Source organism: Salmo salar, chromosome 02 (genome assembly GCF_965601325.2).
Source record: "Salmo salar chromosome 02, fSalSal1, whole genome shotgun sequence".
NCBI classification, from domain to species: Eukaryota; Metazoa; Chordata; class Actinopteri; order Salmoniformes; family Salmonidae; genus Salmo; species Salmo salar.
In genome coordinates, this window is record NC_138292.1 from 73247228 (window position 1) to 73271359 (window position 24132).

At 49.2% G+C, this 24132-nt stretch overlaps 2 protein-coding genes and 1 long non-coding RNA gene across 7 annotated transcripts; all 3 read left to right on the plus strand.

Moving 5' to 3' along the window:
- Positions 1-562: 562 nt before the first annotated feature.
- On the plus strand, positions 563-11581 carry LOC106592221 (uncharacterized). Of its 4 annotated transcripts, XM_082966775.1 has the most exons (9): positions 563-605; positions 914-1076; positions 1542-1670; positions 1959-3286; positions 3567-5314; positions 5635-5750; positions 10925-11041; positions 11181-11273; positions 11463-11581. In XM_082966775.1, the coding sequence occupies exons 2-9, from the start codon at positions 915-917 to the stop codon at positions 11562-11564; spliced, it is 3795 nt and encodes a 1264-aa protein (XP_082822901.1). In that variant the 5' UTR covers positions 563-605; position 914; the 3' UTR covers positions 11565-11581. The 4 variants fall into 4 exon arrangements, with proteins under 4 accessions (XP_082822901.1, XP_082822902.1, XP_082822905.1 ...); XM_082966776.1 differs by lacking the exon at positions 563-605 and having other exon boundaries at positions 615-1076; positions 10933-11041; XM_082966774.1 differs by lacking the exon at positions 563-605 and having other exon boundaries at positions 616-1076.
- A 1006-nt stretch (positions 11582-12587) lies between these two features.
- LOC145862458 (uncharacterized) lies at positions 12588-16623 on the plus strand. Its single transcript, XR_014381937.1, has 3 exons — positions 12588-12604; positions 15335-15420; positions 15714-16623. It is a non-coding gene; the product is annotated as an uncharacterized LOC145862458 (long non-coding RNA).
- An 815-nt stretch (positions 16624-17438) lies between these two features.
- On the plus strand, positions 17439-23767 carry LOC106571917 (NAD-dependent protein deacetylase sirtuin-7). 2 transcript variants are annotated; one of them, XM_014145474.3, is made up of 10 exons: positions 17439-17615; positions 18070-18207; positions 18499-18603; positions 19133-19203; positions 19835-19907; positions 20021-20119; positions 20215-20451; positions 21292-21372; positions 21670-21776; positions 22518-23767. In XM_014145474.3, the coding sequence occupies exons 1-10, from the start codon at positions 17511-17513 to the stop codon at positions 22720-22722; spliced, it is 1221 nt and encodes a 406-aa protein (XP_014000949.1). In that variant the 5' UTR covers positions 17439-17510; the 3' UTR covers positions 22723-23767. The 2 variants fall into 2 exon arrangements, with proteins under 2 accessions (XP_014000949.1, XP_045565149.1); XM_045709193.2 differs by having other exon boundaries at positions 17476-17840.
- Positions 23768-24132: the final 365 nt, after the last annotated feature.

Consider the following 24132-nt stretch of genomic DNA (forward strand, 5'->3'; position numbering starts at 1 on the left):
TATGCAGCACATTTATATAGAAAAAAACGAATACAAATAAAATGTATATTAAAATGGACGTATACCTTAGTGTAGAATCATCACCATAATTGCTAAGATCAGCATTAATTTTGCTGATTCGTCAATGCATTATCAGCGGTCCAATGGACGTGCTACCAATAAACATCAAGATCTCTGTATGTCGTTTTTCTACTGTTTTATTACTGTTCGCATAAATGAACCATATTGTGTTTACTCAATCTATTAGCCAGTAACGTCTGTAGGTGGCAGTAGCAAATAACCAACCGAAGATTAGCTGTCTGTCAAAATACCTGGAGAGTTGGAAAATACGAACCGGAGTCTGGTTTCAGCAATTTCGCATGTTTGTCAACTAGCACTTTCAAAAACAGTAATCTCAAGATAAAACAACTAATTATCGCTAATATACACAATATATAGGTTAACTCATGACATTATAGACGTACTTAAAGTCGGACTTGGAGTTATTATTGTGTTAAATCTTGAATCCAAATCCACCTGGTGTGTTAATCCATGACGTGAGTTGTAGACGCCATGACAGTTTCCTCCAAACTGTCAGTTGGTTCTCTCGAGGAGGCGGGTAAAATGTAAACGTACAAATGATCTCTCTTGCAAATTCCTTTAATGTAATAGTTTTAAAGCCATTCACTAAGCAATATTTTTGGCGGCTGTTTGTAAACTTTGCATTCTATTAATTTAACGTTGTGTTGTTTGATAAGGTTGGCGCTATTTTGTTGAATGATTAGTTGACCGTTAGCTAACTTTCTAGATAACGTTAGCTGCTAGCTAGATTAGCTAACAACAAGTAAAAAAACAAAAACAAGAGTTATTTCGTGATCATCAAATAATGCAGTGCTCTAAAAACGAATTAACGAAACATATAGTTTTGTTACAGAATGGAAGACTATGAAAAGTTCATACAACGCCGACTTTACGAACTGAAAAGGAAGGATAGCAACGACAACAACAAGAACCAACGCCGGACACTGGAATCACCATGTACTCGCCACGTATCATCAGCTATCCGTTTCCATGGCATACCCATCCTTCCTCCATTGGTAAGGCTTCTTGTTGCTGTATAACTCTATGGATATCACCACTTGCATGTTACATGTTATGTTGCCTGTGAGGAATGATGGAGCTAGTTATATGCTAGCCAGGGTACCAGTCTTTTTGCACGATAATTCCATACGGAGTTGGAAAGAGCAGAGAAGACTGGCACCCAGGCTAGCTAGGTATTTATAGTCTTATATTTGAACCTACTGTTAATCATTATTAGCAAGGGCTTTGCTGCGACTGTATGGTATATGCATATGACTTTCTTTTTTGGGCCTTACTAATGATATCTATCATTATTATGATATCTATCATTATTAAGACCCGCCTCTCATGGCAAGACAAATATTTGAGTCCCAAATGGCACCCTATTCCCTATATAAGCCCAATGGGTCCTGGTCAAAAGTAGTGTACTGTAAAGGGAATAGGGGGACATAGACAAAGTCTGTCTGTGTTGCCATTCCCAGCTCACAGGAGTGCAAAGAGAAGAGATGCAGAGACACAGAGAGGCAGCCAAGAGGACGACAGATAGGAAGAAGACTCAGCCCTCTGAGACGAGGATGTCCTACGTTCAGAACATTCTACACAGTGTTCAGGTAAATCCACATTGATTTTAAGTCAAATAAGGCTGGTTTCCCAGACGCAGATTAACATTATTGGAGAATCTCTAATGAAATATTTTTTTGGTGCAGGCCGAGGCTGGGAAACGGTCCCATATAATTTAATTGTACACTCCTGCTACTTCAGCTAACTTAATGTATTGCCTAGCCTATAAGGTGAAAAGTATGTATTTATGTCATAACAAAGTTATGATTGTTTTCATTTCTCACCTTTCCTGTTGTTATGGTCATGTTTTTTAATTTGTTTTCTGTCTGGTATTCTAGCTGAGGCAAGCACCAACACTGGAGGAGTTCTTTCAGGGTGAACCAGGACTAACGGCAGCCAAAACCACCAACCTACACCACAGCAACGTCCGCCAGGTTCTAGTGTCGCAGAATGATGATATCACCGAGACCAAGGACAGCTTGCCGGGGTCGTCCTCCCAAACAACCTTAACCGTCATGCATGATGGGAAAGCAGGCATCCTCGTCCGAGGTCCTCCCATGACGTCAACAGCCTACGGCGCCTTCACAACGAATCACCTTACAACTCTCCATAACACCACCACTGTGAGGGAGACCTTCCTAGATAAGCTGGTCTGTGACCCAATGACACCTTCTCTAGCTAGAGAGACAACCACACATACCAACCAGGTTGCTCCACAAACAGAGACCCGGACCAGGGAGAGACTCTTGTATGACCAGGATAAGACCACCAATGCTGGGTGTGTTCTGGAGGAGGACCTGGGTTCAGGAGAAGCAATGGTGGATCCTCTAGCTGACATAAGCCACCAGTCTTCAGGGTACGTGACGTATGAAAACGCGGAGGCCACCTGTGTCTTGAGTCGGACCGAGGCTGGGGAGAGCATTATATCAGGGCCTGAGGAGGGGACACCAATTGGAACGGGGGGGTTTCTCCTACACAGCACCTCCGATACAAACACAACCAAGGCATGTAATATCATCAGCCATCCTCCCATTGATGCTGAAGATCTGGAGGAGGGGTCGTCCCCGTGTGACGATGACCTCATAACCAGTCGCCCTGCAGATGAGGCGAGCGTGACGTCGTCCTGGTGTAATGACGTCATACCAGACTATTTAGAGGAAGCGTTGGTGACGTCGCCTCTACAGAGCAACGATATCACACCTCCTGTAGAAGACCACATAGCAAGTCATCCAGGAAAGAAGTGTAGCACTACTAATATTGTCACTTTCCCCCAGCATCAAGCCTCATTATCACTATCAGACCGTCCTGAACCCAAGATTGTAGTGACATGTCCTCAGACTGAGGCCTCGACACCGGACCTCTGCAAACCAGATCAGAACCAGGCGTCAGACTTAGACCTGGACCGACCGGAGGGACCATACCGGCTCAGCCTCCAGACTCTTCTAAAGAAATCCCAGGCAGCTTTGAAATGCCCCAAACCAGGCAGGAACCAGCCAGAATCAGAACCAAAGATCCGGACTGGAGATGTAGACTTGGACCCGGAATCGGAACCAGTGGCAGGGCCGTACCGCCTCAGCCTCCAGACCCTGCTGAAAAAGTCCCAGGAGCACCGGAGACGCCAGCGTCAGCTGAAGAACCAGGCCAAGGCCTCTACTTGTCCTACCAGGTGAGAGTTTTTTGATGTTATTTTATTCATCTGTTTTATTGACTTCTGTTTGTTGTGTTCAGGTAAGAGGGGCAGACATATTAGAGGTTTTTAAATCACATTTGAAAACCCATCTTTTTAGCATGGCTTTTAGTCAGTGGTTTTACTGTTATTTTAGACCTCTTTCTTTGTATTAATCTCTCTTTTTTGCAGTCTGTTTTTTTTTAATCTCCTTCATTTGAATGTTTTTACTGTAAAGTTTTGTGAGTTTATATGCAATTTCAATTGTATTTTATTTTAGGACCCAGGAGGTCTTGACACACCAGAAGATGGAGGAGATCAGTTTCTCAGACAAGGAGAATGAGGAGTTCCTCCAGTCAGGGAGAGTGGTGGCGGAGGGAAGGAAAACCTGGGACAGGGATTGGAGAAAGGATCATCTGGGAATGGGAGTCCAGTTTTCCGGACCGCCACCACTAGAGATATTCCCTAAGGAAGCGTGGGTTCAACGTGAGGAGGAGAAAGCGAGGTCTAGGATTGTGGACAGAATGGGACCCAACGAAAAAGGATGTCATGAAAGAATATTAAAGGAATTGGAGGCTGGAAATGGCCCTTCACATTTGGTTGGTCTAGAAGGAGACACCCAATCCCAATCTCCTCCAGGAGTGGACATTGATGCTGGCTCGGCAGCCGAAGACATCCAGCTACACCTCTCACCAGACGTCACAGCAGCACCGTCAATGCTAATGGAGAACCTTCCACATCCTATCTCAGCCGATGCCTCCATAACCCAGAAATCATTCTACCTAGTCAGGGAGAAGAGCTCTACCCTGCCGAGGCCTTCCTCTCTGGGGAGTAGTAGGTTCCAGAGCGTCCCTACCCCCCAGTTTAGTATGAGCCCTATCCGCTGTAAGAGTAAAGGAAACAGTGGGGGAGGAGGGCGTGGCACCCCCAAGAGGCAGATCCTGGTAAACACACCTTTGAATGTAGACCACGAGGTGGGGTCGGTGACTGGGCAGGAAAATAATGATGCTCGGGACCAAACGCATCTGCATAGAGCGCCCCTAGTGGCTGGGGGTGGTACAAGACCTATGCGTAGGAGCACAGACCAGGCAGAACAGATAGCTCAGCTGGAGCTCAACTTGTCCTGCCTCAAAATACTGATCTCTGACCTGGAGTCCACGCTCACAGAGACACCAGAGAGCCACCAGACGCTCAACAACAGCCAGACTGATAATATAGACCAACAACACAAATACATGGACTACCATACACCTGACAGCCAGGCCTTACAGTCAGGGAACCAGACACACAACAACAGCCAGACTGATAATAGTAGTAACCTTACCATGGACCCGCCACATAAATACATGGACTACCATACACCTGAGAGTCAGGCAGAGAGTGACCTTAGTGACAGTGAGAAAGGAAGAGGGGATGGAGGTCAGAGGTCAGCTGATAAGATGGCGGTGGTCCCCTGTAGAGTCCAGTGGTGTGACAGCGTACCTTCATTGGTCAAGGAGGTGGAGATCACTGTTACAACGGGTTACAAAAGACAAGATGGTCGCCAGCAGCAGTCTCTTGCAGCGCGCCACGTCACCTCCCTCACTCAGAAGAGGAGAGTTCCTGACGTGTTCCGGAAGGTTCCATACGATGTCATCAAGGTTCTGTCGAAAGTCATCAAGGTTCGGAATGACGTCGTCAAGATTCCGGCATCACACAAAACACCTTTCTCCGTCCTCTCAGATGCCAGTAACAACCAGCACCAGCCAATGGAGTGGAAGAGTTATCCGGAGGACCCCGCCCACTTCCAATCCATCAACCAATCGTATGACGTAGACACGCCCTCAGGGCTCTGGCTCCAGGGAGGGTCAGAGGGGTCGTTGAAAGGTCATGACCCCACGGGGAAGCAGCTGACCCCTGAGAACGGAGGTGGGGGTCAGGGAGGGGCATCAAGGGCCAAACGTAGACTGGTCATGCACACGACAGAGGGGAACAGGGGACGAGGACGAAGAGAGGTGATGGACAGGCCTCACTCCATTACTCCTGAAGGTAAGGCCAGCCTATGTCCACAGTGGATTTAGATTAGGATGTCTTCCTGTCTGAGGTACAGAGGTAGAGAGACAAACATTCACATAGTAATGGATGTCATCTCAAACTTCCATTCAATGTTTTCTCAATCCATTATATAACATTCAGTGGCTCCTAACTCAAATAAGCGTTTTATGCTATTTATTCATTCATTCATTATTAAGGCAACAAGTGCAAAACAAACGTTTGTCAATCTTTAATATCCCTGATTAAGAGTATGTAAATCACATCAGACCCCTAGCTAGCCCTTCCTGTCTGACTGTTACCCGTCTCCCTCCTAGCTGTGGTGCGGTCACACAGTCAGGAGAACCAGCAGCTCCAGCTGAAGCAGACCCATGCAGCCCAGGTCAGAGCCCTGAAGGAGGAGCAGAGGAGACAGCAGCAACAACTACTGCAGGTGAGAGAGACCGCAGACCACCACCTCAATATGACCACGGTATTACTACAATACTATCCACAATACTAACCACAATACAACCTCTTACAGGTTTGGGCTCAATCCAATTTCAATTCCAGTCAAATCAGAAAGTAAACCAAATTCCAATTCCACGTCTCCTCATTGAAAATCTTTGAAGAGAATTGGTAATTGGAATTTCTGTGTACTTCCTGAATTGACCAGCATTAAAAGGGAATTGACCCCAACCCTGACCTCTAAACAATTGATGAAGCAGCAACAACTACTGCAGGTGAGAGAGACCGCTGGACCACAATATGACCACTACACTAGCAACTCCAATAACTGTGACATCTAACCAAGGTCACCTATAAACCCATCCAGCTGGTACCGGTATCCCTCCCTGCCTGCTTCTCTCTCTCAATTCCTTTTCCCTCCCCCTCTCTCTCTCTCTCTCTCTCAATTCCTCTCCCTCTCTCATTTTCTCTCTCTCCCTCCATCTCTGATTCTCTCATTCTTAAAATGGGTCAGTTTGTGCTGTTACAACAACCTTAATGTTCCCCAAAAGAGAGACAGGGATTTCAGCTGTCTCCTTGGCTTAATTATATCCTCTCTCACACACACACACACACACACACACACACACACACGCAGCTTGTGCAGACATATGCCCATTATAAGGGACCTTGAAACTCTCCTCCAGTTTTAAGGGCCAGGGAGAGATTCTACTATAAATGTTTCATTGGAGCACTAAGAGGAGTGGCTGAATTTGGTTACCTCACTGTGTGTGTGTGTGTGTGTGTGTCTGAGTGTGTGTGTGGTAAACCCAAGGACAACCAACACGTTAGCTGGCATCCATTCCTTGTATTTAAAATCAAATTTTATGCGCCGAATAGAACAGGTGTAGACCTTACTGTGAAATGCTAACATACAAGCCCTTAACCAACAATGCAGTTCAAGAAATAGAGTTAAGAAAATATTTACTAAATAAACTAAAGTAAAACAATAAATCAAAGTAACACAAGAAAATGACATAACAATAACGAGGCTATATACAGGTGGTACCGGTACTGAGTCAGTGTGCGGGGCTACAGGTTAGAGGTCATTGGTACATGTAGATAGGGCTACAGGTTAGAGGTCGTTTGTACATGTAGATAGGGCTACAGGTTAGAGGTCGTTTGTACATGTAGATAGGGCTACAGGTTAGAGGTCGTTTGTACATGTAGATAGGGCTACAGGTTAGAGGTCGTTTGTACATGTAGATAGGGCTACAGGTTAGAGGTCGTTTGTTCATGTAGATAGGGCTACAGGTTAGAGGTCGTTTGTACATGTAGATAGGGCTACAGGTTAGAGGTCATTGGTACATGTAGATAGGGCTACAGGTTAGAGGTCATTGGTACATGTAGATAGGGCTACAGGTTAGAGGTCATTGGTACATGTAGATAGGGCTACAGGTTAGAGGTCGTTTGTACATGTAGATAGGGCTACAGGTTAGAGGTCGTTTGTACATGTAGATAGGGCTACAGGTTAGAGGTCGTTTGTACATGTAGATAGGGCTACAGGTTAGAGGTCGTTTGTACATGTAGATAGGGGGGAAGTTGCTATGCATAGATAAAGAGCAGTGAGTAGCAGCAGTGTAAAAACAAAGGTGGGGGGGGGTCAACGTGAATAGTCCGGGTGGCCATTTGCTTAATTGTTCAGCAGTCTTATGGCTTGGGGGTAGATTCTGTTAAGGAGCCTTTTGGATCTAGACTTTGCTCTCTGGTACTGCTTGCCGTGTGGTAGCAGAGAGAACAGTCTATGACTTGGGTGACTGGAGTCTCACAATTTTATGGGCCTTCCTCTGACACCGCCAACTATATAGGTCCTGGATGGCAGGAAGCTTGGCCCCAAAAATGTACTTGGTCGTACGCACTGCCCTCTATAGTGCCTTACGGTCAGATGCCGAGCAGTTGCCGTACCAGGCAGTGATGCTACCAGTCAGGATGCTTTCGATGTTGGGGATCTGTTGGGGCGGTATGCGAATTGGAGTGGGTCTAGGATGTCCGGGAGGATGCTGTTGATGTGAGCCATGACCAGCGTTTCAAAGCACTTCATGGCTACCGATGTGAGTGCTACAGGGCGGAAATCATTGAGGCAGGTTACCTTCCATCTGTGTGTGTCTGTGTAGCTCTAACACCATAATTAACAAAGCTGTTTAATAATAAAACCTTTCTTCTCCCCTCCCTCCATCATTGATGATGTGTTGCCTGTAACAGGAGCATAGCTGGGCCGTGGATAGAGAGATGGAGGGAGACAGGGATGTAGGGTAGCTGGGATGGATGGAAGGAGGCAGAGGGGGGATATGACACAGAAAAGGAGACGATCATTAGTTTAATTCATGAGGGGTGCTGGTTAAGTGCCAGATAGTCGCTCTGAGCACTAATGGTCCTCTCTCTCTCTTTTTTACTCTTTCTTTTTCTCTCATTCCTCTCTCATTCCTCTCTCATTCCTCTCTGTCTCTCTCATTCCTCTCTGTCTCTCTCATTCCTCTCTCCCCTCTCTCCTGTCTGTTAGATGCTGGCTGTACGTTACCAGCTACTCCAGAGTTTGTCCTTCCCTGTGTCCTCCAGCCCCACATCCAGCGCACGTCTAGCAGACAACACGACCTCCCTCCTCCCCCTCTCTTCCATCCCTCTGTCCTCCATTTCCCTCTCCATCCCTCTGTTCTTCCCCTCACCAGGATCCCTCCTTTCAAACCCAGACTCCCCCTCACGGGTGAATTCAATTCACACCTGACTGACTTTGTATATTTGGATCATCAGTTTATAATCAACAAGTGAGAAGCACAACAGTTAGTTGTAGGATGATTCAAGTCTGTGTGTGTGTGTGTGTGTGTGTGTGTGTGTGTGTGTGTGTGTGTGTGTGTGTGTGTGTGTGTGTGTGTGTGTGTGTGTGTGTGTGTGTGTGTGTGTGTGTGTACGTCCGTGTCTGTGTGTCTACAGCTACAGTTGGCCACCAGTTGAAAGGACCTTGAGAATCTGGGTGGGAAATTAATTGGTTGTCATTGACGGAATTGGTATTTCCCTCCTCTCTCCCTCCCCACCCCCTCCTCTCTCCCTCCCCACCCCCCTCCTCTCTCCCCACCCCCCACCCCCCTCGTCTCTCTCCCTCTACCCTCCTCTCTCCCCACCCCCTCCTCTCTCCCCACCCCCCTCGTCTCTCTCCCTCTACCCTCCTCTCTCCCCACCCCCCCACCTCCTCCTCTCTCCCTCTCTACCCTCCTCTCTCCCCATCCCCCCCACCTCCTCCTCTCTCCCTCTCTACCCTCCTCTCTCCCCACCCCCCTCGTCTCTCTCCCTCTACCCTCCTCTCTCCCTCTCTCCCCACCCCCTCCTCTCTCCCTCTCTCCCCACCCCCTCCTCTCTCCCTCTCTCCCCACCCCCTCCTCTCTCCCTCTCTCCCCACCCCCTCGTCTCTCTCCCTCTACCCTCTACCCTCCTCTCCCCACCCCCCTCGTCTCTCTCCCTCTACCCTGCTCTCTCCCCACCCCCTCCTCTCTCCCTCTCTCCCCACCCCCTCCTCTCTCCCTCTCTCCCCACCCCCTCGTCTCTCTCCCTCTACCCTCTACCCTCCTCTCTCCCCACCCCCTCCTCTCTCCCTCTCTACCCTCCTCTCTCTCCCCACCCCTCTCCTCTCTCCCCACCCCCTCCTCTCTCCCTCTCTACCCTCCTCTCTCTCCCCACCCCCTCGTCTCTCTCCCTCTACCCTCTACCCTCCTCTCTCCCCACCCCCTCCTCTCTCCCTCTCTACCCTCCTCTCTCTCCCACCCCCCTCCTCTCTCCCCACCCCCTCGTCTCTCTCCCTCTACCCTCCTCTCTCCCCACCCCCCTCGTCTCTCTCCCTCTACCCTCCTCTCTCCCCACCCCCTCCTCTCTTCCCACCCCCCTCGTCTCTCTCCCTCTACCCTCCTCTCTCCCCATCCCCCCCACCTCCTCCTCTCTCCCTCTCTACCCTCCTCTCTCCCCACCCCCCTCCTCTCTCCCCACCCCCCTCGTCTCTCTCCCTCTACCCTCCTCTCTCCCTCTCTCCCCACCCCCTCCTCTCTCCCTCTCTCCCCACCCCCTCCTCTCTCCCTCTCTCCCCACCCCCTCGTCTCTCTCCCTCTACCCTCCTCTCCCCACCCCCCTCGTCTCTCTCCCTCTACCCTGCTCTCTCCCCACCCCCTCCTCTCTCCCTCTCTTCCCTCTCTCCCCACCCCCTCCTCTCTCCCCTCTCTCCCCACCCCCTCCTCTCTCCCTCTCTCCCCACCCCCTCGTCTCTCTCCCTCTACCCTCTACCCTCCTCGTCTCTCTCCCTCTACCCTCTACCCTCCTCTCTCCCCACCCCCTCCTCTCTCCCTCTCTACCCTCCTCTCTCTCCCCACCCCTCTCCTCTCTCCCCACCCCTCTCCTCTCTCCCCACCCCTCTCCTCTCTCCCCACCTACCCTCCTCTCTCTCCCCACCCCTCTCCTCTCTCCCCACCTACCCTCCTCTCCTCTCCCCACCCCCCTCCTCTCTCCCCACCCCCTCGTCTCTCTCCCTCTCTACCCTCCTCTCTCCCCACCCCCTCCTCTCTCCCTCTCTCCCCACCCCCTCGTCTCTCTCCCTCTACCCTCCTCTCCCCACCCCCCTCGTCTCTCTCCCTCTACCCTGCTCTCTCCCCACCCCCTCCTCTCTCCCTCTCTCCCCACCCCCTCCTCTCTCCCTCTCTCCCCACCCCCTCCTCTCTCCCTCTCTCCCCACCCCCTCGTCTCTCTCCCTCTACCCTCCTCGTCTCTCTCCCTCTACCCTCTACCCTCCTCTCTCCCCACCCCCTCCTCTCTCCCTCTCTACCCTCCTCTCTCTCCCCACCCCTCTCCTCTCTCCCCACCCCTCTCCTCTCTCCCCACCCCTCTCCTCTCTCCCCACCCCTCTCCTCTCTCCCCACCTACCCTCCTCTCTCTCCCCACCCCTCTCCTCTCTCCCCACCCCCTCCTCTCTCCCCTCTCTACCCTCCTCTCTCTCCCCACCCCCCTCCTCTCTCCCCACCCCCTCGTCTCTCTCCCTCTCTACCCTCCTCTCTCCCCACCCCCCTCCTCTCTCCCCACCCCCTCGTCTCTCTCCCTCTCTACCCTCCTCTCTCCCCACCCCCCCCGTCTCTCTCCCTCTCTCCTCAGTCTCCCAGGTGTCTGTCTGTGTGTTATGGCCCCCTGGTGGCAGCAGCAGTGAAGGGATACCTAACCAGGAGGCTCCTACACACAGAGAGAGTGGGACAGCTGCTATGTACCATCAAGGTGACACACAGTCTCAGAAACACACAGCCCATCATGGGATTTATCCCAAGATGTGATTTACGGATGTGTGTTCAATCATTTATTTTCGCTGTGTGTGTATGACTGTGTGTGTCCCCCCCCCTCCCTCCCCCTCCCTAAGGACACGCAGCAGTTCCTGCAGTCCTTCCAGCTCCAGAGCCCTGGGAGAGACAGCAGGCAAGACCTGGTGCTGCAGGAGAGAGTCACACTGCAGGTAACTAACACACACACACACACAGTCTCTACAGACACACACTCTGGTGCGCACAACACAGTCTCTACAGACACACACTCTGGTGCGCACAACACAGTCTCTACACACACACACACACACTCTGGCGCGCACAACACAGTCTCTACACACACAGACAGACTAATTCTCAGGAGTGGTGTCTTGTTGCAGCTCCGCTCAGCACGTTATGAGGTCCAGGACATCTTCTGTCTGTCAGCAGGAGACAGGATGCAGATCATCAGCTGGGACAGACAGCTGGCCCAGGGACAGTGACAGAGATGAAACGCAAGGTAACCACCAGGGGAGGGGGGACAGGGAGATGAAACGCAAGGTAACCACCAGGGGGGGGGGGGGACAGGGAGATGAAATGCAAGGTAACCACCAGGGGGGGGGACAGGGAGATGAAACACAAGGTAACCACCAGGGGAGGGGGGACAGGGAGATGAAATGCAAGGTAACCACCGGGGGGGGGACAGGGAGATGAAACGCAAGGTAACCACCGGGGGAGGGGGGACAGGGAGATGAAACGCAAGGTAACCACCAGGGGAGGGGGGACAGGGAGATGAAACGCAAGGTAACCACCGGGGGGGGGGGGGGGGGGACAGGGAGATGAAACACAAGGTAACCACCAGGGGGGGGACAGGGAGATGAAATGCAAGGTAACCACCAGGGGAGGGGGGACAGGGAGATGAAACGCAAGGTAACCACCGGGGGAGGGGGGGCAGGGAGATGAAATGCAAGGTAACCACCAGGGGGGGGGGGGGGGACAGGGAGATGAAACGCAAGGTAACCACCGGGGGGGGGACAGGGAGATGAAATGCAAGGTAACCACCAGGGGGGGGGGGACAGGGAGATGAAATGCAAGGTAACCACCAGGGGAGGGGGGACAGGGAGATGAAATGCAAGGTAACCACCAGGGGAGGGGGGACAGGGAGATGAAATGCAAGGTAACCACCAGGGGAGGGGGGACAGGGAGATGAAATGCAAGGTAACCACCAGGGGGGGGGGGACAGGGAGATGAAACACAAGGTAACCACCAGGGGGGGGGGGGGGACAGGGAGATGAAACACAAGGTAACCACCGGGGGAGGGGGGACAGGGAGATGAAATGCAAGGTAACCACCAGGGGGGGGACAGGGAGATGAAACGCAAGGTAACCACCGGGGGAGGGGGGACAGGGAGATGAAATGCAAGGTAACCACCAGGGGGGGGACAGGGAGATGAAACGCAAGGTAACCACCGGGGGAGGGGGGACAGGGAGATGAAATGCAAGGTAACCACCAGGGGAGGGGGGACAGGGAGATGAAACGCAAGGTAACCACCGGGGGGGGGACAGGGAGATGAAACACAAGGTAACCACCAGGGGGGGGACAGGGAGATGAAATGCAAGGTAACCACCAGGGGGGGGGGGGACAGGGAGATGAAATGCAAGGTAACCACCAGGGGAGGGGGACAGGGAGATGAAATGCAAGGTAACCACCAGGGGGGGGGACAGGGAGATGAAACACAAGGTAACCACCAGGGGGGGGGGGGACAGGGAGATGAAACACAAGGTAACCACCAGGGGGGGGGGGGGACAGGGAGATGAAATGCAAGGTAACCACCAGGGGGGGGGGGACAGGGAGATGAAATGCAAGGTAACCACCAGGGGAGGGGGGACAGGGAGATGAAATGCAAGGTAACCACCGGGGGGGGGACAGGGAGATGAAACACAAGGTAACCACCAGGGGGGGGGGGGGACAGGGAGATGAAATGCAAGGTAACCACCAGGGGGGGGGACAGGGAGATGAAACACAAGGTAACCACCAGGGGGGGGGGGGACAGGGAGATGAAACACAAGGTAACCACCAGGGGGGGGGGGGGACAGGGAGATGAAATGCAAGGTAACCACCAGGGGGGGGGACAGGGAGATGAAACACAAGGTAACCACCAGGGGGGGGGGGGACAGGGAGATGAAACACAAGGTAACCACCAGGGGGGGGGGGGGACAGGGAGATGAAACACAAGGTAACCACCAGGGGGGGGACAGGGAGATGAAATGCAAGGTAACCACCAGGGGGGGGGGGGGGACAGGGAGATGAAACACAAGGTAACCACCGGGGGAGGGGGGACAGGGAGATGAAATGCAAGGTAACCACCAGGGGGGGGGGGGGGGGGGGGGGGGGAGATGAAACACAAGGTAACCACCGGGGGGGGGGGGGGGGGGGGGGGGGACAGGGAGATGAAACACAAGGTAACCACCGGGGGAGGGGGGACAGGGAGATGAAACACAAGGTAACCACCGGGGGAGGGGGGACAGGGAGATGAAACACAAGGTAACCACCAGGGGGGGGGGACGACAGGGAGATGAAATGCAAGGTAACCACCGGGGGAGGGGGGGGGACAGGGAGATGAAATGCAAGGTAACCACCGGGGGAGGGGGGACAGGGAGATGAAACACAAGGTAACCACCGGGGGGGGGGACAGGGAGATGAAATGCAAGGTAACCACCAGGGGGGGGGGGACAGGGAGATGAAATGCAAGGTAACCACCGGGGGGGGGACAGGGAGATGAAATGCAAGGTAACCACCAGGGGGGGGGGGGACAGGGAGATGAAATGCAAGGTAACCACCGGGGGGGGGACAGGGAGATGAAATGCAAGGTAACCACCGGGGGGGGGACAGGGAGATGAAACACAAGGTAACCACCGGGGGGGGGACAGGGAGATGAAATGCAAGGTAACCACCGGGGGGGGGTGGGACAGGGAGGTGAAACGCAAGGTAACCACCGGGGGGGGGGACAGGGAGATGAAATGCAAGGTAACCACCGGGGGGGGGGACAGGGAGATGAAACACAAGGTAACCACCAGGGGGGGGGGGACAGGGAGATGAAATGCAAGGTAACCACCAGGGGGGGGTGACAGGGAGGTGAAACGCAAGGTAACCACCGGGGGGGTGACAGGGAGATGAAATGCAAGGTAACCACCGGGGGGGGTGACAGGGAGATGAAATGCAAGGTAACCACCAGGGGGGGGTGACAGGGAGGTGAAACGCAAGGTAACCACCGGGGGGGGTGACAGGGAGGTGAAACGCAAGGTAACCACCGGGGGGGGTGACAGGGAGGTGAAACGCAAGGTAACCACCGGGGGGGGTGACAGGGAGATGAAATGCAAGGTAACCACCAGGGGGGGGTGACAGGGAGGTGAAACGCAAGGTAACCACCGGGGGGGGTGACAGGGAGGTGAAACGCAAGGTAACCACCGGGGGGGGTGACAGGGAGGTGAAACGCAAGGTAACCACCGGGGGGGGGTGACAGGGAGATGAAATGCAAGGTAACCACCAGGGGGGGGTGACAGGGAGGTGAAACGCAAGGTAACCACCGGGGGGGGTGACAGGGAGGTGAAACGCAAGGTAACCACCGGGGGGGGGGCAGACAAACATTTCAAGAACATTGGTTTTTATGTAGTTTTAAATTTTTTGGCAGTTAAACCTTCATCAGAGCATCAAGACATGTGCCAAAGACATTGTTTTTTATGCAAGTAAACTTGTGGATACCATTTTTATGTCTCTGTGTCCATTAGGAAGGAAGTTAGAGGTGGTTTTGCTAGCAGATACCATAGACTTCCAGTCATTATGCTAATGCTAGTTAGAAATTGCTGTAGCATTAGTTAGCAACATCTTTCAAACTGCACACAGAGACATGACCTCATCGGACTCTGGGGAAGTAGATAAAGGGCCTCATAGCCAAAATCCCCAAGTATCTCTAAGTTAACTACAAGGGCAGTGCATAGTGGTAATCAAAACATGTTACAATATATACATACATACATACATACAGAAGTACACAGATCAGCAGAATAAATCCGACAAATAGCATTCAGGTATCATGATGACATTTGAGATATTTTGGAGAGCAGTTGGTTACTTCCTAGTGCACAATAAAGCCTCCAACATGAGATGCTTTGGGGTCTGGATAGAAAGATTAGGATTGAATGTACAACAAATATACATCAGCATACACAAATTTAAGGAGTGTGTATCAAACTGTGTGTGTTTGGGTCCACAGACTGGGGAAACGGGGTCGACCAGGGGGAAGAGTTCTCTGTCAGCTGCTACACAGAAAGCCTTGGAGAGGAAGAGAGGAGTCATGATGTGAGTCCTGTCATAGAAAATGTGTCACTAGACTAGATAGTTATTGTATATAAAACAGACATTGTCAGAGCAAGACAGCGAGTGTATGACTTGTATGTTCTGAGTTTCAGGGTTATCAGTACAAGGTTAGAGTTGTGTTAATAACATGTTTGGTTATAGAAGAGCCATACTTCTACCCAAGCTAGTACAGCCCCGGCAGTGACTACTGCCCAGCATAGTGATATTATGATACTAATAAAAGAGTCCTACTGTCTCACTAATCAACCTATTGTTCCCCTCTCTTCTCCCATCAGGAGGAAAGCGGCAGAGGGGCAGAGGGGGACTGGAGCTGTGGTTGCTGGGGCAGAGGGGAACGTCGTGAAGCAGACACGTGGGTCTTTTCGACCCAACCCTCAAAGGGTCCCCAAGACCACCCAGTCCCGCAGATCTCGGTGAAGATGGTCTACTTATCGGGCTAGACTGGACCGAAACCGAATCGTGTTCATTTTGGCACAGTGTAGCAAAACATTTTGCACAGGAGAACAAAAACGAGCGTTTCTTATTGGACAAGTTCAGGGTCATATTCATTAGTGGAAATGTTTTGGAAAATGAAAACAAGCGTTTGTTATTGGACAAATTCAGGGTCATATTCATTAGTGAAAATGTTTTGGAAAATGAAAACGAAGTGTTTCTTATTGGACAAGTTCAGGTAGTCCCTCCCTTGACCCAGGTAATGAATACTGTTGATACCTAAAAAGATATACACACACACACCATCCATCTCACTTAACCCTAAAACAATACGCCCCTATGGGCCCTGGTCAAAAGTAGTGCACTATAAAGGGAATAGGCTGCCATTTGGGATGCATCCATAGTGTTTCTTGCTAACCAGTGTACATCTGGAAAGTATTGTATTTTAACTTGATTGTATTCTACAAAGGCACAACTCACTGCATTCAAATGCATCTTAGCTACTACATACTGTATGTGACAATCTATTCTTACCACAAGACCTCAGGACTTGTTTTTGGACACACTATTCGTAATATGTTAGTTTTACACATTTTATACTATTTATATTTCCTATACCTGTTTGTGGTACAGTATTGGGATGGCAATGCAACCAAAGCCCAGAAAACCCAAGTCTATTTTTAAGGTCTGTTCTGAGTGTTCTTCTTTCCTACTGTTTTTGTTCTAAATTATTAAATGTTTTTATAAAAAATGTACATTATTAAATGTTTTTATAAAAAATGTACTTGTCAGGTTGTTTGAATGTAAACTGAACAAAAATATAAACACAACATTCAACAATGTTATGTTCAACAATTAACGATATTACTGAGTTAGTTCATATAAGGAAATCAGTCAATTGAAATTAATTCATGAGGTCTTAATCTATGGATTTCACATGACTGGGCAGGGGCACAGCCATGGGTGGGCCTGGAGGGCATAGGCCCACCCAATCGGAATTAGTTTTTCCCCACAAAAGGGCTTTAATACAAAGAAATACTCAGTTTTGTCAGCTGTCCGTGTGGCTGATCTCAGACGATCCTGCAGGTGAAGAAGCCGGATGTGGAGGACCTGGGTTGGCGTGGTTACACGTGCTCTACGGTTGTGAGGCCAGTTGGATGTACTGCCAAATTCTCTTAAACGATGTGAGGCAGCTTATGGTAGAGAAATGAACATTCAATTTTCTGGCAACAGCTCTGATGGACATCCCTGCAGTCACATGCCAATTGAATGCTCCTTTGAAACTTGAGACATCTGTGATGTGGGACAAAACTTAATCAGCTTCTTGATATGCCACACCTGACAGGTAGATAGATGTATTATCTAGGCAGAGGAGAAATGCTCACTAACAGGGATGTAAACAAATGTATGTAAAATGTCTAGGCTCTTTTATTTCAGCTCATGAGACCAACACTTTACATGTTGCATTTATATTTCTGTTCGCTATAGTTTTTAAATTAATGTCTGAGTTCTAGTAAACGTTTATATTGTGAGAACGCCAGTGGGCGCAGTTTTTTCGAAAGCTACATTTGGCCTATTCGACTACATCCGTCCATAGCTGTCGTTGGTTTGTCTGTCAGTGTGATTCCACGTCCGTGAGAATGGAAGAGGGACCAGACACAGGCGCGTCTTCTCGGGACGAGAGAAAAGCTAAAGAGAAGGCTGAAATACTGCAAAAGGAAATCCAGCGGAAGCGTTTCAAACTGGTCAGAGAGGAGAGACTGGAGATTTGTGTAGTCCACTGTTTACAAGCTAGCTAGATGTTATGCTAGCCGGCTAGCAAACTACACCGGTGGCTTGCAAAATAACACTTATTGCAATGTAATGCAATGCAACGTTTAACAATGTTGAGAACTTTGGACTAAACTCTGACAGTGTTCGTACCGAGTGACATTGTCAAGAGTATATATTGCCCATTCATGTATTCCAAAGTTAGTAACTATTGCATTCCTTTGCGTCATTCTCAATGTAAAATAAGCAGCTGACAATGACTACCGAAATGTTCAGGGCTCATATAAAGCTTCTCCGAGTAGGAGTGCTGATTTAGGATCAGTTTTCCCTATTAGATCACATGGACAGTGGGCACCTGATCCTAGATCAGCACTCCTACGCTTTATACAATTTTTTACATGTAATTATCTATCTTCACCTCCTTTCCAGGTAGCTAAGATCCTGAAGAAGCAGGAGAGTGAGAGGACACAGGAGGAGTCTGCGGATCTACTTCTGCACCAGGACACAGTACAGGAGCTGTGTTCGCGGCAGGTCCGCAGGAACGTTCTAAAGAGGAAGCAAGAAGAGGTCTGCTTGACGTGTCTTTAGAACTGCCCAATAACATGGCCCAAACAGATCTGGAACCAGGCTATCTTCCCAACTGCTTGTCACTTCAAACATGGCATGACAATTCCATAAGAAGTTGGCACAAACAGACTGGCACCCAGGCTACCAATAACATGGTCTAAGTGGCGCACTCTCTCCTTGTCTCATGTCTTTAGTCTTTACTGACCTGAAACACCAGACTAGGAGATGCAATGTGGAGGATGACTATTAGCGTGGAATTTGCTTTATATGTCTCTCTCTGTGCTGTTGTAGGTATTTGATGATACAGAGGACCTGAGGTGTAAAGTGGGACAGTTGGCTGAGGCAGTCAGACAGGCTAAACACCTGGTTATCTACACTGGAGCTGGGATCAGCACGGTAAATACTGGGGCTCTGTATTTCCCACTATGGCTGTGCTCCACTAGTCTAAGTGCCAGTTTATTTATGCTATCATGTCAACTCATTGTCATGCCAACCAAATATTTGACAGCAGTGGAGTTGGCAAGAGCACAAACAGATCTGGGTTCAGGGTATAACTTTGTTCTGGGGTGTATTCACAGGAACCAAATGGCTAGAACGGGGAGGGACTAACCTGAACCAAAATGAAATGCTTGTTTTCATTGCAAAACGTTTTCTACGGTGTGCACTCATACAGCCTTTTTCAAACCTCTCCTCGGGGACCCCCAGGCGTTCTTGAACTTTGAACTCTTCCAGCACACCTTATTCAACTTACAGGAGTTATTAGGGCTAAGGGCCTTGCTCAATGGCACATTGGCAGAGTTTTCACCTAGCCTGCGCGGCGTTTCGAACCAGCGACCTTCAACCTTTCCGGTTACTGGCCCAATCAGCTAGGCTACCTGTCACCCATCATGACAAGAGTGACATGTTTCTGTGTCATGTTTTGCAGGCAGCGTCCATCCCAGACTACAGGGGACCAAATGGGGTTTGGACACAGCTACAGAAGGGCAGAGCTGTCAGGTGAGACAGGCTGGAGTACACAAGATGGCAACTTCATACTGCATGTAATTAAGTCAACAAGATGGCAACTTTGTCATACTGCATGTAATTAAGTCAACAAGATGGCAACTTCATCATACTGCATGTAATTAAGTCAACAATAGGGCAACTTCGTCATACTGCATGTCATTAAGTCAACAATAGGGCAACTTCGTCATACTGCATGTCATTAAGTCAACAATAGGGCAACTTCGTCATACTGCATGTAATTAAGTCAACAATAGGGCCACTTCGTCATACTGCATGTAATTAAGTCAACAATAGGGCAACTTCGTCATACTGCATGTAATTAAGTCAACAATAGGGCCACTTCGTCATACTGCATGTAATTAAGTCAACAATAGGGCAACTTCGTCATACTGCATGTAATTAAGTCAACAATAGGGCCACTTCGTCATACTGCATGTAATCAAGTCAACAATAGGGCAACTTCATCATACTGCATGCAATCAAGTCAACAATAGGGCCACTTCGTCATACTGCATGTAATCAAGTCAACAATAGGGCAACTTCATCATACTGCATGTAATTAAGTCAACAAGAGGGCAACTTCATCATACTGCATGTAATTAAGTAATCTCTCTCTCAACAGCTTGTCAGACCTGAGTGAAGCAGAACCTACTCTTACACACATGTGTATCAGGATGCTGCATGAGGAGAACATGGTCAGTGAGCTGGTTGTGTGTGTGTCGTCATGGACCTTGTGCTTGTAGCTTCGTCCGATACTGGAAAGGTTTTGAGGTGTCTGTATGATGATTTCCAGTGTGTGTGTGTGCAGGTGCAGCACATAGTGTCTCAGAACTGTGATGGGCTCCACCTGCGTAGCGGTCTTCCCAGACACACCCTCTCTGAGCTGCACGGCAACATGTTCATCGAGGTAGGTCACACTCACACTCCATACAGTATATACTACATACAGTATGTTCCACCTAAAGAACTCACTGTATTATTGTGACATTTCCTGGTTTACAGGTGTGTACTTCCTGTTCCCCGGTGAGGGAGTTTGTGCGACTCTTTGACGTGACAGAGCGCACGGCGAGGCACAGGCACGGGACGGGGCGGCGGTGCACTCACTGCGGGGGGGAGCTCAGGGACACCATCGTACATTTCGGGGAGAGGGGCACCCTGGAGCAGCCTCTCAACTGGAGGGGGGCATTGAACGCTGCTGAGAGGGCTGACGTTATCCTCTGTCTGGGCTCCAGTCTGAAGGTAAGGACCACAACATGCACCAACACAGCATCAATAAAGCCTGAAGGTAAGGACAGGACCACAACATGCACCAACACAGCATCAATAAAGCCTGAAGGTAAGGACAGGACCACAACATGTACTAACACACAGCATCAATAAAGCCTGAAGGTAAGGACAGGACCACAACATGCACCAACACAGCATCAATAAAGCCTGAAGGTAAGGACAGGACCACAACATGCACCAACACAGCATCAATAAAGCCTGAAGGTAAGGACAGGACCACAACATGTACTAACACACAGCATCAATAAAGCCTGAAGGTAAGGACAGGACCACAACATGTACTAACACACAGCATCAATAAAGCCTGAAGGTAAGGACAGGACCACAACATGCACCAACACAGCATCAATAAAGCCTGAAGGTAAGGACAGGACCACAACATGTACTAACACACAGCATCAATAAAGCCTGAAGGTAAGGACAGGACCACAACATGTACTAACACACAGCATCAATAAAGCCTGAAGGTAAGGACAGGACCACAACATGTACTAACACACAGCATCAATAAAGCCTGAAGGTAAGGACAGGACCACAACATGTACTAACACACAGCATCAATAAAGCCTGAAGTTCTGTCTAACCAGGATTAATAGACTAAAACAGAGTGCTGCCACCTCACAGGACAATGACATTGAATGCAAAATGAAATTGGAGTTCTGTGAATATTGAATAGAATTGAGTGGTTTTTAGTTGTAGAAACTTGACTGACCTCCTACTCCGTTTGTATGTCATCTGTGGTTTGTATGTCATCAGTGTGCTCAGACTGATCTTTCCATCTGTCTTTACCAGGTGCTGAAGAAGTATGCCTGTCTATGGAGCATGAATAGACCTGCTATCAGGAGACCCAAACTCTATATCGTCAATCTCCAGGTCATCTTGCTAGTACTTACCATGAACCAGCGTCTCCCAATCCTGGTCCCTGGCATTGCCCTAACATTAACATATTCATGATTAGTGCTAGGACAATTATTTTTTAATCGCACCCCTTTGGGTCCCCAGGACCAGGCTTGGAAAACACTGGCTTGAATAAAGCCTGTGTTGTTACAGAGTTCAATCTTGATTGTTCAATGTAGTTTCACTTCCCACAGAGATGGGGCCCTGGTCAAAAGTAGTGCACTATAAAGGGAATAGGGTGCCTGATTGATGATGACCTCTGCCTTGTTCTAGTGGACACCTAAAGATGACCTGGCCACACTGAAGATCCATGGGAAATGTGACGACGTGATGCGTCTCCTTATGGAGGAGCTGAACATTCAGATCCCTGCCTACAACCGGTAAGACCTGTCTCTAAACACACACACACCTCGGCCTACAACCGGTAAGACCTGTCTCTAAACACACACACACCTCGGCCTACAACCGGTAAGACCTGTCTCTAAACACACACACACACCTCGGCCTACAACCGGTAAGACCTGTCTCTAAACACACACACACCTCGGCCTACAACCGGTAAGACCTGTCTCTAAACACACACACACACCTCGGCCTACAACCGGTAAGACCTGTCTCTAAACACACACACACACACCTCGGCCTACAACCGGTAAGACCTGTCTCTAAACACACACACACACACCTCGGCCTACAACCGGTAAGACCTGTCTCTAAACACACACACACCTCGGCCTACAACCGGTAAGACCTGTCTCTAAACACACACACACCTCGGAAGCAAACTGGTTGGAACGGGGAGGGTCATACCTGAACTTATTGCTAAAAGTTTTCTGTTGCAAATAGCTATTTTTTAAATTTATTTAACCATTATTTAACTAGGCAAGTCATGATTAGTTGAATGTTATGGTGTTGAATCGGGTGCGTTAGTGCTAGGACAACCATTTTTTAATTGCACCGTTTTGGGTCCCCAGGACCAGGATTGGAAACCACTGACTTGAACCAAGAAAGCCTGTGTTCCAGAGTTGAATGCTATTAGTTATGCTATGGTGTGCACTAATGAATACACCCTACCTGGAACACCCTGACTGACTCATTCCTAACTGCCCTTCCTTCATCAGGACAGAGGACCCTGTACTCAGCTTGGCCACGCCGCTGAGACCAGACGAGGAGGACAGTTACACTCGTAAACTCATAGCTCCGCCCGCTGGTGGAAAGGACTGCTCACCAGGCTCCCCGGGACAGGGTGGAGGAACAGCAGTACAAGGAGGCTGGTTCGGACGAGGATACTCCAAAGGGAGGAAGAGGAGGAAGAAGGTGGCGTAGCAGAATGTTAATCATAGTAGAAATTTGACGCACACGATTCTGCATCTCCTTTTTGTTCTGATTGGTTGTTTTTGAAATGGACCTTGATAGTAAGGAAGACGTACCAGCAAAAAGAAGTGAGGGGGAAAAACCTCACTAAGACAGAGCTATTTGTGATGCAGAGTATTATGAAGTATTATTATGGTTTCAGATACTACCTCTTTAAACCTGAGGGAGCATCCTAATAATCTCTCCTTTCTGGTCCTCACTAGTTACCACAGCCATAAAGTCATAAACCCTGCCTATTTCTACAATTTCAAATGTGATTTTAACCCTAACCACACTGCTAACCTTATTCCTAACCTTAAATTAAGACCAAAAAGCCCCCCCCCCCCCCAAAAGAAATATACACCATATAGCCAATTTTGACTTAGTGGTCGTGCTATCTAGTGGAAACCCTATCTCCTGAAGTGTGCACTTGTTCACTTCCCGTCATGGATTTAAAAGAAAATGAGTGGTATATGGAAACTCCCTCTGATCCATGCCTACACTAATCCAATGCTGTTAAATTTGTGGGGAGTAGTGAACACTTCAGGAGGAGAGAGATTATTGGGCTGTAACCTAAGAGTTTGTTTCAATTGAATGGTGCTTTTTAGGAGTTTCATAGGAGTGGTGTTTTGTGTTTGTTACATGCACAGCACCTTACTAACTTTCCTCAGGTTTGCTGTCGTCGATGCCGTCCTATTACAGTACAGTACAGTCATGTTATTAGTAGCTGTCATTGGATGGTGTTATTGTCAGGTATTTGGTTTTACAATAATGGGAGTGTGAATTTAGGGTATGTCCCAAATGGCAACCTATTCTCTCTGGGTCCTGGTCAAAAGTAGAGCACTACATGCTGAAGAGGGTATATTTGGGATGGAATCTCGGTGTTAAATGTTGTGTTTTCTTGGTGCTAGACATCAGTGTTCTCCCCAAATAAGAGGTGCTGCGCCACCTTGTGGACTGGCTACGCTACTCTTTTTTTTGTTGTCTTTTTTTAAGCATAAACCAGGTTTCCATTCAACCGTTTTATCTGTTATTACAATTCACAATATGGTAGACAAGGTGGGATCTTTTTGTCTGTAAAATGTATTATGCAGGAAATGTCGGTGTAAACGCTTTTATGAGCAAATATGGATATAATAGCCGTCATATTAAAGTAAACTTAGTGAGAAGACCACTCCTGTCATCGCATCGCGTGACTGAGACTCCTTAGGAAATCATGCCGTTTATCAGGCTACAGATGAAATAAATTACGATGAACTTCACAGGGTGGGGAAAGTGCACGGTGATCAGCTTGATGCTCCTTTCAATAAATATCGAGGGTCTTATTGTGTTGACGTGATATTCGATGCTTGGCTGCCGTTTAACATAATCTCATGTAGACTA